The sequence below is a fragment of the Manihot esculenta genome, chromosome 12 (assembly GCF_001659605.2).
Source record: "Manihot esculenta cultivar AM560-2 chromosome 12, M.esculenta_v8, whole genome shotgun sequence".
NCBI classification, from domain to species: domain Eukaryota; kingdom Viridiplantae; phylum Streptophyta; class Magnoliopsida; order Malpighiales; family Euphorbiaceae; genus Manihot; species Manihot esculenta.
The window spans coordinates 31,666,855-31,681,225 of record NC_035172.2 but is presented as its reverse complement, the minus strand read 5'-3'; the positions used below and the strand labels follow the sequence as shown (position 1 = coordinate 31,681,225).

Sequence of the window (14,371 nt, the reverse complement as noted above, 5' to 3'; positions counted from 1 at the left end):
TTTGAATTTTTTTTCAGAAAGTCCTTAGAAATTAAAATTTTATTTAATACTATCAATAAAAAAATGATTGATAAGGGTTAAAATTGCTTAATAAAAAACTGCTGCTCAATATACAAATTGAGAAGTCTGGATTCGGAGATGGACACTTGATTTCAATTACAATAATTTTTGCGGTGAAAATATATTACAACTTTCTAATATTTTCCAAATGCGTGCTTAGTGTTTTTGATTTATATGATTAATAGGTTTAAAATATCCCTAAATTAAGATTTTAGTGATTTCATTCCATATATTTGAAGTTTTGGTCGGTGTGGTTACGCTCAGTTGCCGACACATTTCAAACAGTAATCCGACTGGAATATGAGCCCATTGTACTTTGGATCCACAGAAAAACTAAAGGAAAAATTGCAAAGAGCAAACGGACAAAATCCCATTTATTATGAGAAGAGTTCATTGGGACAAGAGTTTTGACAAAGTATGTTGTTGCTACAGAAAATGTGCAGTAAAAAAAAATTACAAACAATTTTGCAGTTTGTCTTTGTAGAACCAGGAAAGAGCGTAGGCGAGGAAACTATAATTTGTCCTGGGTTTTTATTGGACCCTTGAAATTTTCTACATATGACTTGACTGGAAACCAAAAAGAAAACAAGCTCCAAATGTTAAGAGACATAACACGTCATTTTTTACAAGCATAGAGATAAATGGGAGTGTATTTAATATCAGTGCAAGACTGATCACTTTAGGAATCGATTTAACTGTCAGCCTAAGGATCAATGCTTATAGCATCAGTAGCAGGATCTTAGATCTGTAAGATGGACCACTAAGTCGCAGCACAAATTGGGCAACAGTTTAAACAAATTTGTAAAATTTAAAGGGTGAAAAATAAAAAGCTAGGAAATTAAAAGGATAAATATCGTTCCAGAGACAGTGATGATATAAAATATCTTCTCTTTCCTAGGGAAAGGTATCACAGAACATCTCAACATAGGGACAACATGATAATTGCACCTCGCATTGTCCACCTGCCTGCGGAATCCTAAATAGCAAGAATATTTGTTTGTGCAGTTATTTGTAAACTGAAAAAATGAGATATAAAACCAGAAGAAAAACAAAACTAGTATAACCAGTAAAAAGCATGACAGAACAAATTCTAAGAAACTAAGGAAAAAAATTGAGAATGACTGGACTGTGAAACATCAGAACGGACAGAAAGAGCACAAAAAAATAACTCACCACATATTCCCAACCATGTCGCTCAGCAAATGCCTTTGCAATTTCTTCACTGTCAAAACTGAGTCCAGCATCACCAACATTGGCATATGGATCCCCTGTGGATGTCCAACCCATCAATGGATTTTCCCATCTGATTAAATATTAATCAGATATAGATAAAAGTTTTACATGTTCAGGGTAACAATCTTATTAAAATACTTGACCGCTGAATACCTTGCTTCATAAAAAATGTTATAGATAATCAGATGAATTTCCAAAGAGAACTACTTGGAAGTTCATGAAAGATGGTAAAGGAAGAACTACTCGGTGCCGCAAAATACAAGATACTCAAATGGTGGAATGACAAGAAAAGAAAAAACAAAGGCTTCATGTTTTCAAAAGGTCTAACGACTTATATATATATTTTCCTCCTTTTTTAGCATAAACATGGAAATCTCAGCATTGATCCCCCACAGAAAACATAAGCAAAAGGATGAATGCTTGGACGTGCTAAACAACAAACGAGAACATACTTTTGCATTGACATAAAATTAATTTTCCACCTTCCAACATTTCCAGATCCTTGTTGTGTTGCAGTTCTAGCTGGTGAGTAAATTACCACCTGGGATCAACAGCAGAATTAAAACAATAACCAAATGATCAAAAGAAGCAGAAAGCACGATAAAACATCAATGCAATCCTATGGTGGCAGCTTGCGAGGATGGAAGATAAGAGCAGACCTCAATTTTTATATATGCCATTCCAACACATACAGATTAGGTTGAAAGATAGATGACGCATGTCACCTATTCTCAGAATCAGTAACGAACTAGCTTGGCCCAAGACAAACTTAATAACTATAGCTAATTTACACTTGCAAGATTCACAAATCTCTTCAAGACCTTGCCTAAAGAATGATCTAAGAGCTTTGAGTGACACAGAAACATCATAACTCACTCTTCCCCCTATAAGTTCCAAGTTCAAACTTAATGGATTGAAATGTAACTCCAAAATCTCCTCCTATTAAATAAAGATATTATAGATTGAAATGCAAAACTTCTACAACCCTAATCAATAAATCCACCTAAAAACTGAAGTAGAAATGCATCCAACTCATCCCTAAACTATGAACTTCAAGAAACAACAAAAGAATGATCCATCGAAAAAAATAAGGAGGAGAGAATAGCATTACCCTCCTGCGAAGGTGCTCCTCGGGTATCCCAGGGACCAAATGGCTTGAGTTTCAAATAAACCATGTCACCTATCTCGAACACCCTCTCTGACCTTCTCTTGTCTGTTATCTGTTTCATTCTGCCAGCAGCCTTAGTGAGATGTTGCTTAAGTAAATTAATAGCAGATTCCTTGTCTCTCATATAAATGTCAACAGCTTCCACGCTTGAATCCTTAGGCATATAAGGGATGTGTAATGGAGGGAGCACACCATAAAGGGCCTCAAATTGTGTCATCTGAATTGAAGAATGATAAGAAGTATTATACCAAAACTCTGCCAAAGACAACCACTGTGTTCAAGAATGAGGCAAATCATCAAACATGCATCTCAGATAATTTTTCAGACACTTGTTTACTACTTCACTTTAACCATTAGGTTGAGGATGGTAAGCAGTGGACAAATGTGGTGATACTCCTTGTAACTTAAAGAACTCCTTCCAAAAATTGCTGGTAAAAATAGGATATCTATCACTCACAATTGAATCTGGTAAGCCATCAACTTAAAGACATTATTCAAGAATGCTTATGCAATTGATTTTGTAGAATAAGGATGCGATAATGGAATGAAATGTGCAAACTTAGTGAACCTATCCACTATGACAAAAATCACTAATTTATTATGAGATTTAGGCAATCCTTCTATGAAATCCATAGTGGTGTCAGTAAATAGACCTTGAGGAATTGGGAGAGGTTGCAGAGTACCTAGACCGACTACATTCTCGTATTGGTTCCTTTGACAAATGGAACAATTTCTAATATATTCTCTTACCATCTTCCATAATCCTTTCTAGTATATAATTGAAAACATTCTTCTCACAGTAGTACTAACTCCAGAATGACCTCCAATGCCTGTGTCATAATACAGTTCAATCAATTTACTTCTTAAGTCTGCAGAATTATCCACTACCAGTCTTCCCTTTCTCCTTAATTGATCTTGCCTCCAAGTGTATTTAGGATGAGCATTTGGATTAGTTTGAGGTTTTGCAATCAGTCTAGACAATGCTTCATCAGTTTGCCAGCTAGCTTTAATGGCCACCATCAATTGATTTGGCAGAATTTGAGTTGTGATAGCTACTAAAACTCCACCTGGCCTCCTTGACAGGGCATCAATAGCTCTATTCTCTGAGCTCTCATAATCAAAGAGCTGCAACATGATTAACCATGCATGCTGAGCAGAAGTAGACATTCTTTGATCCAGAAGAAATTTGAGGCTTTTGTGATCAGTTTTAATGATGAAATGTCTTGGAAGTGAGTAATGCTCCCAATATTTAATTGCTAATAACACTACCAACATTTCTTTCTCATAGGTAGACAAGCATTTGTTTTTGAAAGAGAAGGCCTTACTGATATAAGCTAGGGAATGAGCTTCTTGTATAAGCACAGCTCCAATTCCCTCTCCAGAAGCATCTATGTCCACTAAAAAAGTCTTGGAAAAATCTGGCAATGCCAACACAGGAACTGAAAATATAACTGTCTTCAATTTTTCAAAAGTCACAATAGTTGCTTCCTACCAAGTGAAACTTCCCTTTTTCAATAGCTCAGTGAGTGGTTTAGCCAACTATCCATAATTCTGGACAAACCTTGTGTAATATCCTGTAAGACCCAGAAAGCTCCTTAACTGCTTAACAGTTCGTGGTATGGGCCATGATAACACTGCTTCAATTTTCTTTGAATCAGTTTGCACCCCTTTTCAGATATAACATGGCCTAAATATTCAATAGAGGGAACTGCAAATTGGCATTTGCTACCTTTAGCATACAATTAGTTTTCCCTCATGATAGTCAAGATAGTCTTCAAGTGTAATAACTGCTCATCGTTAGTCTTACTATAGACCAATATGTCATCAAAGAAGACAAGTACAAATCTCCTGAGATAAGACTTAAACACTGCATTCATAAGTGATTAGAAGGTTGAAGGTGCATTTGTGAGCCCAAAAGACATCACTAAGAACTTATAATGGCCTTCATATGTCCTAAATGCAGTCGTATGAACATCTTCAGGTCTCATTTTGACTTGGCAGTATCCAGCCCTAAGGTCAATTTTAGAAAAAATGATAGAACCCCCTAACTCTTCCAACAATTTCTTAATTAAGGGAATGGGATCTTTAATGGTAATGGCATTCATACTTTTGTAATCTACACACATTCTCCAAGAGTTATCCTTTTATTTCACAAGCACTATAGGACTTGCTTAGGGGCTATAACTATGTTCAATAATTCTTGTTGCTCACATTTCTTCTATCATTGATTCTATAACCTTCTTTTGTTCAAGAGCATACCTATAAGGTCTTGAGTTCACTGGTGAAGATCCTGGGTTAATGGGAATGCTATGATCATAGATTCTCTAAGGTGGTAAGCCCTTGGGTTCTCTAAATACATCATCAAACTGCTGGAGCAAATCCCTTAACTCAAACCTCTCAGTATTTTGCCCTTTTACCTTATGCAATTGAGCTAGGTTTTTCTCCTTCAACTGTCCAAATCCTTCCACTCTTTTGACAGCCAAAACATTGAATCTGTGCTCAGGTAGCTCTATGATCTCACCATGCAAGGAATAGGGCTGGCCTTGAATAGAGAAATCCATGGTAAGAGCTTTAAAGTCTTATTCAATTTTGCCTAAGGTCCTGAGCCACTAAATTCCCAAACCCAAAGACAGTAGGTAAACATCAGTGTTAAACTTCTATCCTTGCATCATCCATTCAAAATTTTTCCACATAGAATTACATTTAAGCTCCTGCCCATTAGCCACCTCCACCTAAATGCCAGACCCTATACAGGCTAGCTTCAATTTCTGCACTAAGTGTTCATGAATAAAGTTATGGGTACTTTTAGTGTCTACTAGTATGTGCATTCTCACCTTATTACATAATCCTTTCAACATCATAGTATGATTAGTTCTAGCCCCCCATATAGCATTCAATGAGAGTTGACCAGCTAGCCCATCATCATGTCCTTTCTCAACTTCTACATCCACTTGTTCTAAGTCTTCCTCATCAATAATGTATTGGATCTGCAATACATATAACTGCCTTTTTTTACATTTATTGCAAGGCAAAAACCTTTCATCACACTAGAAACACAAGTTCTTAGCTCTTTTCTCATCCATCTCTTTACTTGTCAAAAAGGGTCTTAAGGGCCTATTTGTACTAGAGCTGGTCTGTGACTTAATTCCAACAGTGTTTTGGTTTTGACTTTGGGTTGGTGATTGGGTTTTGGTAAGGGTATTTGGTGGTTTATTTTGAGAAGTAGTGGTAGTGAGTGTGAGGGATTTTTTATAGCTATAGGTGTTAGGGTGAATAAGGGTAGGTTTATTTGGTTTTGGTCTTTGTTGAATGACAACCACGTTCAGTTCTTGAAGTCACACTAGAAACACAATTTCTTAGTTTTTTTCTCATCCATCTCTTTAATTGTCAAAAAGGGTCTTCAAGGCCTATTTGTAGTAGAGCTGGTCTGTGACTTAATTCCAGCAGTGTTTTGATTTTGACTTTGGGTTGGTGATTGGGTTTTGGTAAGGGTATTTGGTGGTTTATTTTGAGAAGTAGTGGTAGTGAGTGTGAGGAATTTTTTATAGCTATTGGTGTTAGAGTAAACAAGGATAGGTTTATTTGGTTTTGGTCTTTGTTGAATGAAAGCCACATTCAGTTCTTAGAGTTGGGCTAAGAAATAGACTTCAACTAAATCCTTGAGTTTAAACATCCTCGCAACCATTTGCACATCATCACTTGAGCCAGATAAAAAGAAGGAAAGAGCTTGTCCTTCATTAATACTTGTTTTTTGATGTATTAATTTGATAAAAAACATCTAAATACTCCTGAAGAGACCCATCCTGCCTCAGGTTTCTCAGGTCAGCCAAAGGGTCTTCATAAGCATTTCTATCAAATCTGGCAGTCAAATACCTCACATGAATCCCAGTCTGCAAATGCCTCATTGCCATGGAGCATGAAAAAATTTTGATGCCATTGAAGTGCCCTCCAATCCAGATGGATTGTTGCCACTGTGACTCTATTCTCAAAAGTAATTTTACCCACCTCAAAGAAGTATTCACGTCTTAGCAACCATCCCTCTATTCCAATCTCCTTCAAACCTTGGCAATTCCAATTCAGTGGAACTACCCCAAGGACATTGAGACTCCATATTAGTTCCTGTAGAGGTTTGATCATTTCCTTGACTGAATTCTACTTGAACCTCCAGTCTCTGCCCTCCTACCAATAAGGATTTGAGCTCACCCATTAACTCTTGTAACATGCGTTCTAGTCTGTTTGGCCTTCTACCTATGCTTCGGCTCTAAAATTAGATAAGCCATCTCTTTCCTTCATTCCTGCAATCTTGTTCCTTCAGCCATGGCCAAGAATCGCAAGTGCTGATGCTAATTGATACACTCAAGAAAAAAAAAGCACATAAAAACACAGAATTATAGAGAAGCGTCTTTGATTCAAGAAATTTTCGATATAGAACCCATTAACAAACCATGTTATATAACTCAACGTCAGAACGTATCACCCAAATCTGTACAGCTCATCAAATAAAGCTAGCCTAGTCTACCATTGTAATTAACAGAAGAGAGAAAGAGAAGCTTCAATTCCATACACGTGTTCCTTGCTTCCCACCACGCACTGCTTAATTAATCATCCAAACGCATCATTTTTATTTAATTAGACAGCATCGTATCAACTCCAAACCCGATACAGAGAGCTCGCCATCTTAGCCCAAGAAGACTAGTGGATATTGCCCTGGAGAGTCAGTGCACCAGTGCAATTTTTCTTTTTTTTTTTTTTTTTAATTTTAAAAAAATAAGGTTTTGTTGACTTGTCTCAAATTACAAATACGCCCTTCTACTTTTAAAATATATAACAAAAATGTTACACATTTTATATTGTTATTCAAATTTATTTATAACAATTCTCAAATACGCCCTTCTACTTTTAAAATAAACTAAATTAATATTTATTAATTAATTATTTATTAATTTTAATGATAAATATTTTCAACTCACAAATTTAATTTGGTGGTGATAAGTGTATCTAAATAAAATTGAAAAATCTCAAATTTTACTTCTTCAATCTTTGATCTCCATTTAAAAAAAATTATTATTTAATTTATTTATATAAAATACATTAATTACTCTTTTAAATTTATAAAAAATATTTATTAATTAATTTATTTATATTAAAAATGTTTTAAATTTTTTATAATATTTAATTATTAAAATTAATAGATAAATTAATTAATAAATTTTTTAAAATTTTATATATATTTTAATATATTTTTTAAAATTAATAAAATTTTAGGAGAAATTTTGGATTCACTTGGATTTTGTGTCATAGTATAGGGACTCTTCGAAAGTTTCACAAAACAGAGGGACCAAAGTGAAAATACAATTATTACACAGTTGCAGAGGGAATAAGTGATTAGTTTATGTTTCCGTTGCACGGCCAAAAATAAAAGTTCATACATTTATGTCCTTTTCTTTTTTTCTTATTTTTTTTTTCGTAAGTCTCTTCTCTGCAAATTCCAGAAACGTAAGAATTTCGAGGATGATCCCTATGTGAATTCGCCACTGCTCTCACATTCTCTGCCAACTTCTCGTTGGTTCCTTTGATCAGGTACCAGGCACAAACACCAAAAATCTCGCAGGAATTTTGGTTTTCCCATTGATTGCTTCTTCTCCAAAGAAATGATGATAAAATTCTATATTTATTCATTTTGTCAGCTGAATTTATGCATTTCTGGTTCGATCTGCACTAAATTTTGGTTTGATTATAATTGAATCAGGACGCAGGTCTGCCTATGCAAAAACGGGCGTTCTTGTCCTATTGGGTTTCTTAATTCTATGTGATAAAGTGTTTTTGTTTCAATCTTTCTTTTGTGAAGGGCTTCATTTTGTCTAATCTGAGCATAATTTCTAAAAACTTATTGTTGAAATGAGTACTGGGAGAAATTTTTTGGTTTATCAAATTAAGCTAAATACTTTTGCTTAATTGCAGCTTAAAGAAGTACCATCATTTTGGATTTTGACACTAAAAGAGTAAGAAATTAATTTTATTTACTTCTATTGTTTCTGTTGAAATTGCCGTCTTCTTGTTATTTTTTTTCTGTTAATTTAAGTGCCCCTGTTTATTGTTTGTTTTGATAGAAATATGGGGTTGACATACCATTTACTGTTTGATTATCTTCAAATGGGCTGATTTGCTAAAATGTGGCAGAATCCAACTGTGCAGATATTTTCCGTGAGTGCGTTGGACCTCCTTTGATGGGTGCTCCTAAGCAAAAGTGGACACCAGAAGAAGAGGCTGCTCTTAAAGCTGGAGTGCTTAAGCATGGGACAGGCAAATGGCGGACAATACTTATGGATCCTGAGTTTAGTGCCATCTTGCGACAAAGGTCAAATGTTGATTTGAAGGTTTTTATGACAAAACCTTTGGCATGTTTGTTCATGTACAGGGAAAAAAAACACACACACATTTCTCCTCCTGGTTAAATACCAAGAACTCTTATGTGTTTGGGTGCTGTTACTGTATTCTTAACACATGCAGAGAAGGCCATTGGACTAGTAGTCCAGTGGGCGCCATTGGACTAGTAGTCCAGTGCTCAAGTGCTCAAGTGCTTGTCTCTGGGTGCTGAAGGTTCAAAACCTGGCAGCACTCCTTTTCCTTTAATTAAAGCACCCAGAAAAAGCGAGAAAGAGCTCTGTTCCCTCTTTTTTTTTTTAATAATTTTTAGGGTGCAGTATATAGTACACTAATCATTTAGTTTAATTCTGGACAGGATAAATGGAGAAATATAAATGTGACTGCAATATGGGGGTCCAGGCAGAAGGCTAAGCTTGCACTTAAGAAGAATCCACAGACCCCTAAGTGTGATGATAATCCTAAGGCTTTGAGTGTCGTAGTTCAAGGCAATGAAGAAATTGTCAATGCTAAGCCTCTAGCAATTTCTAGTGGAACACCAAGGAATTTTGGTTCAAAAGAAATACTTGCAAGGTTACGTTCCTTCTGATGACATGATATTTGCACTTTCATTATTATACACAACATGAATATGTTTAATGGTGGTTTGCAATAGGGTATCTTTGTTTCCATATCTCAAGTAATCATGTCAAATGGTTTATATGTCATGTATTTAACAGGAGCAGCCAAGTTGTTGTAAATTTACATGGACAATCTGGGGAGTGGGTTAGCCCATCCCAATCCTGTAAAGGAAAGAAGGGTCCAATTGTGTGGCCAACAATCCATAAACAGGCTATTATACATGAAAAGAATATCAACATGAAACATGTTTGTAGATGAAGGTGAATGAAAAAACATTGTAAATTTTCATGTTTATGTTCTCCGTTGTTGGAGATCTTTCAATTGTTTCTTTTCTCTTCATGACACGATAATGAGCTATTAATTCCACAAGAACTCTGAAGTTGCATCCATAAGTCCTCCTACTTGAAGTTCTCATAGCTTTTTAGGCGTATCTTAGGTTTACTGATAGACTGATACTTGAGCTTCATGAATTCAACACCTGAATCAAAAGCAGCAAAAAGAGGAGCATAAGAATGAGTAGTTATGGGGGCAGTATATTCCAATCAGATAACTTTGTGGATGCCATTTTAGATTCACTAGCACTCCTTATATTAACATGGTATGTAAACAAATCTGTCTGACAAAATGTTATCTGCTTCTTGTGTCTTTTTTCCCTGACACTTTCTCTTCATCTCTTTGATGTCCGACTTGGCCTTTTGTCGTTTGATATGATGACTAAGGTCTACAGATCATATAAATGACTACATTTTTTAGGAGATAATTTAAATGAAGATACTCTTGTTAAATGGTGATTGGTGAAATAGTAATTTTGCTTATGTAAAAATGTCATCCATGCAATCAATAGAATAATAATTGAGAACCCATACTGTTGTAATCTAACAAATAGTTCATGTATTCAGAGCTACGATTTCCTGAGTCCTTTCAAAGATGTGTGGGAGATCTTGGTTGTATAAGGTTATTATATCTTTGTATTGGAAATTACAATGTCCGTTTTTAGCATGATGTGAGTAATGATTTGGACAAACTTTGTGGTTGTAGGTTGGATAATCTTATATTAGAGGCCATTACTACATTGAAGGAACCAAGTGGTTCTGACAGGGCTTCAATTGCATTGTACATAGAGGTATGTCTTTTAGTTCTAATTCGGAGAAGTTTGTTTGTTTGTACACTGTAGGATGAAATACTAAAGAAAGTGGAACTACATGCTTACATATTTTGAATGTCTTCTCCTCTTTTCTGCTCTCTCTCTGTCTCCCTCTAATGCCTGTGCCTGCTAGCTCTCTGACAGCCTTCTTTCCTCCCATCCTAGCCCTATCAATTATCAACAGAAATAATGCAAACCATAGATTTTGTTTCCTGCATTTAAAATGAACTGTATCCATTGCAAAATGATAGGATGTGCAGCTTTCGGAACAAAATAGTCAAAACTGCTGTTTCTTTTTCTCATATGCTAATGTGTACATTTGTCAAACTAATTTTGAACTTATCAGCTTTTAAATTTGTAGGAGAAATACAGGGCACCCTCAAACATCAGGAAGCTATTGGTAGGAAAATTAAAGCTTCTGACTGCAAAGGGAAAGTTGGTCAAGGTGATCTGATGCTGCAGCTCTATCATGGTTTGAAAATAATGTTTCCTTTTTGGAAACTGAAGTCAAATTTGTAGTCTACGAATAAATGTCCTAGGTAGAAACATGATTTGCTATTTTTGTTTTTTTGAGAAAATCAGTAGCAAACGTCTATATTTCTGTTGACTACAAATTTCTGCTAGCTCTCACTTATTATTTCTTAACTGATTTTCTATACATTTCAATTTTTCTTTCTCTTCTGCTTTGCCAACTCTGCCTTCACCATAATCACTTTGTTTAACGGTATCAAATGTGAACATGGTTTGGACTCTTGAAGCTAATTTAAATAACATCTGCTGCCTGCAAAGTAACTATTAATTCCTCTTGTTTTCTTGTTTCGAATCATTTTTAGAAGTCTATAATACATGACACTGAAATTATGGTGAAAATAGTTGGCTGTTGTCTTCTGGAAGGTATTAGCAGAAAATGATTATAAAAGTTGTGGATAGAAAACATTAAAAAAATTCAGTTTAAAGAATAATGGCCAGCTGTTGTATTCTCAGTAACACATAATGTGGAAAGGATTTTCAAAGGGAGAGATGTGCTTGGGCCCATAAAACTGGAAGATATTATGAAAGAAGGTGCTGTATGATCATCTAATGAATCATCTTGTTGTATTTGTCTGTGTTTCCAAAAATGACAGGTAAAACATAAGTACAGCATTGCACCTAATCCAGCAGTTTCTGAAGGAAGAAGAAATTCTGTCCACTTACCTGTAGAGGGAAAACAGAAGGATTGTTCAAAATCAGAGAAGAGTAAGACCAAAATCTTGACTAAATCTGTGGTTGATCAAGAGCTATCAAAGATTAGGGGCATGACTGCCCAAGAGGCTGCTGCAGCTGCTGCAAAAGCAGTTGCAGAGGCAGAAGCTGCAATTGCAGAAGCTGAAGAGGCAGCAAGGGAGGCTGAGGCAGCAGAAGCTGAAGCAGAAGCAGCACAAGTTTTTGCCGAAGCAGCAATGAAGGCATTCAAGTATAGGACACGCCATCCATTAAATGCTGTTCTCAGCAGGTCTTCCTAAAGGTATACTTTATTATTAGCTTTAGAGAAGTACTGAAGTTACAAATTATTTTCATAGTTCTTTCCTTTATGAGAGTCCCACAAAAAGAAAATTCAGGTAATTTAGCGGATGTTTGGGAGGCCTGAATCTTGACTAAGAGTTCCTATTAATTTTATGTTAGCGAGAAATTATGCTTTATTTTCTATTTTAGAATATTGTTTTCTAAGCGTAAATGCTGAAATTCATAATATTTCATCCAACAATCAGGGTAATTCTACTTCAGTCCTAAAGTTTGTCCATAAAATCAAACCTATCCACAATTCTAAGATGTGAAATCATGAAAGATTAAGGAAAAGTATAATATGCTTTTTATTCTTGTTTTCCCCTCGTTTGAAACTTTTCAGGTTTAGCCTATAATAGCTTCTCATCTTCTACTTTCATTATATGTTATTCATTTTTCTCATTCAATTTCCTCTTCTTTTATTATCTTTAATTTTTTGTTTTTATTTTTTTCATTATAGGGTTTGCAATTTGGGAGGGAATTTAGCAAAACTTCATCAGAAAGCACAAACATTTATGAACTTACAAAGTTTGATCTCATTTTTGTGTTTTTATCGTCACTAACCTTATTTTTATATTTTGCAGTGACTTAAGTTTTTCAAATGGACATGGGCATGAAAAGATGCATTGGAATTCTCATCATGGTGGTGCAGCTGTATGAAACTGTTATTACTGTAAAGGTGAGTTAGTCTTGTAAAATCTCGCAAATGCAATTATTAAACTATGAAGATGTGTTCCTTTGGTTGGGAACATACAGGTTTTTTTGACATGAAAGTCTATAATGGGGTAAAGAGTGGATACCAGTTAAAGAATCAGAAATAGGACAACTAGATTGGCTGTAAGATGAATTGATGCTTGTATTTTTTTATGGTTGATCAATCTAGTATTAAGAGTGATTTTTGAGTAACTACATCTCCCTCCCAGGCTGTGTATGTGTGCACGCCTGTGAAAATCTAAGTTCGACGGTTAAAGGTACTACTTTCAATTATTTGAAGCCTTCTTGGTCCTGATCGGTATAGTAGTTGTTCAATTAACAATCGGTTGTTTTAGTAAGAGTTAACCGTTAGATATTAGTTGGTAGTTGTTCGATGTTTATATAGTGGTTTAAAGCATAATGTTCAGTTGGAAAATAGTTAATTAAATGTAAAATAACAAAAAGTAATGAGTGGATGATGAAAAACTAATCATAAATTGAGATTTTAATCTTTGTGTTTTTAAAAATTTACAATTTAGTCGTTCACATTTAAAAAAACTTTAATTTGCCGTTAATTATCTTAAATTTTCATGAGACGACTATAATACCAGGGCGAAATGTGCTTAAATTCGGCCAATTTGGCGAAAGCAGACGCGGTTCATGGTGATTGTACCTCGAATCTATTATTTCGAAGTTGTGGTAGGTTTGTGCGATTTGTATAAATCATGCATGTTTTTGCGATCCATTGATTTTGAGGCTCATACGTCCCTTTACCGTAGTGTCTCCATTATTGGTGATATCATTAGTGATGCTTGCAAGAGGTGGTGTCGTCGACTCACGTGCATCCCTGTTATAGCAGTCAACGAAACCGAGAGGAATTGGTCTCCTCTTAATTCTCGTCGACAAAGGAGATAAAATAGTTGCCGACGAAAAAGTAAGGGTTGCTCGACTTTTAGTGTCTGCCAATGCTTGATCAGGCCATGTAATTAACTATCGTATGGTGACGGCACGCATCGATGTGGTCCACTATACGGGTGAGCCGTATTTGGTTCAAACCGAAAAAATCGACAGAACCGAATTGATTTGAAATTTTATTTCGATTTTTTATACATTTCGATTCGGTTCGGTTTGGTTTTTAATTTTAGAAATTTCGGTTATTTCGGTTTGATTTTAATCAGAAAAAACCGAAAAAATCTAACCAAACTGATTAGTGATAATAATATATTTTTTCAATAATATAGAAAAATTAAATTATATTAAAATTAAAATATTTTAATTAAATTTTAAAATATTTAAAATAAAGTGTAAAAAATAAAAAATTATTAAAAATCGAAATCGATTAAACCGAACCGAATCGAACTGAATCAGATCAGTTCGGTTCGATTCAGTTTCTGATCAAAATCAATTTGGTTCGGTTTTTATAAACACTAAAATTTTAATTTTCGGTTTATTCAGTTCGATTCGATTCGATTTTAAACCGAACCGATTGAATGCTCACCCCTAGTCCACCATCGAGCTTAGTTATT

At 35.0% G+C, this 14,371-nt stretch overlaps 1 protein-coding gene across 1 annotated transcript; it reads left to right on the top strand.

Moving 5' to 3' along the window:
- Nucleotides 1-7,876: 7,876 nt before the first annotated feature.
- On the top strand, nucleotides 7,877-13,058 carry LOC110628517 (telomere repeat-binding factor 2). The gene is made up of 8 exons (XM_021775216.2): nucleotides 7,877-8,041; nucleotides 8,423-8,463; nucleotides 8,657-8,838; nucleotides 9,204-9,418; nucleotides 10,505-10,589; nucleotides 10,972-11,055; nucleotides 11,735-12,114; nucleotides 12,737-13,058. Exons 3-7 carry the CDS (start codon nucleotides 8,689-8,691, stop codon nucleotides 12,110-12,112), a joined length of 912 nt encoding a protein of 303 aa, XP_021630908.1. The 5' UTR covers nucleotides 7,877-8,041; nucleotides 8,423-8,463; nucleotides 8,657-8,688; the 3' UTR covers nucleotides 12,113-12,114; nucleotides 12,737-13,058.
- The last annotated feature ends 1,313 nt before the right edge of the window (nucleotides 13,059-14,371 follow it).

Coding starts and splice junctions, on each gene's coding strand:
- LOC110628517 (XM_021775216.2), top strand. CDS start 8,689: ATGGGTGCTCCTAAGCAAAAGTGGACACCAGAAGAAGAGGCTGCTCTT. Junction 9,419..10,504: donor TCAAAAGAAATACTTGCAAG/GTTACGTTCCTT, acceptor TTGTGGTTGTAG/GTTGGATAATCTTATATTAG. Junction 10,590..10,971: donor CAATTGCATTGTACATAGAG/GTATGTCTTTTA, acceptor TTAAATTTGTAG/GAGAAATACAGGGCACCCTC.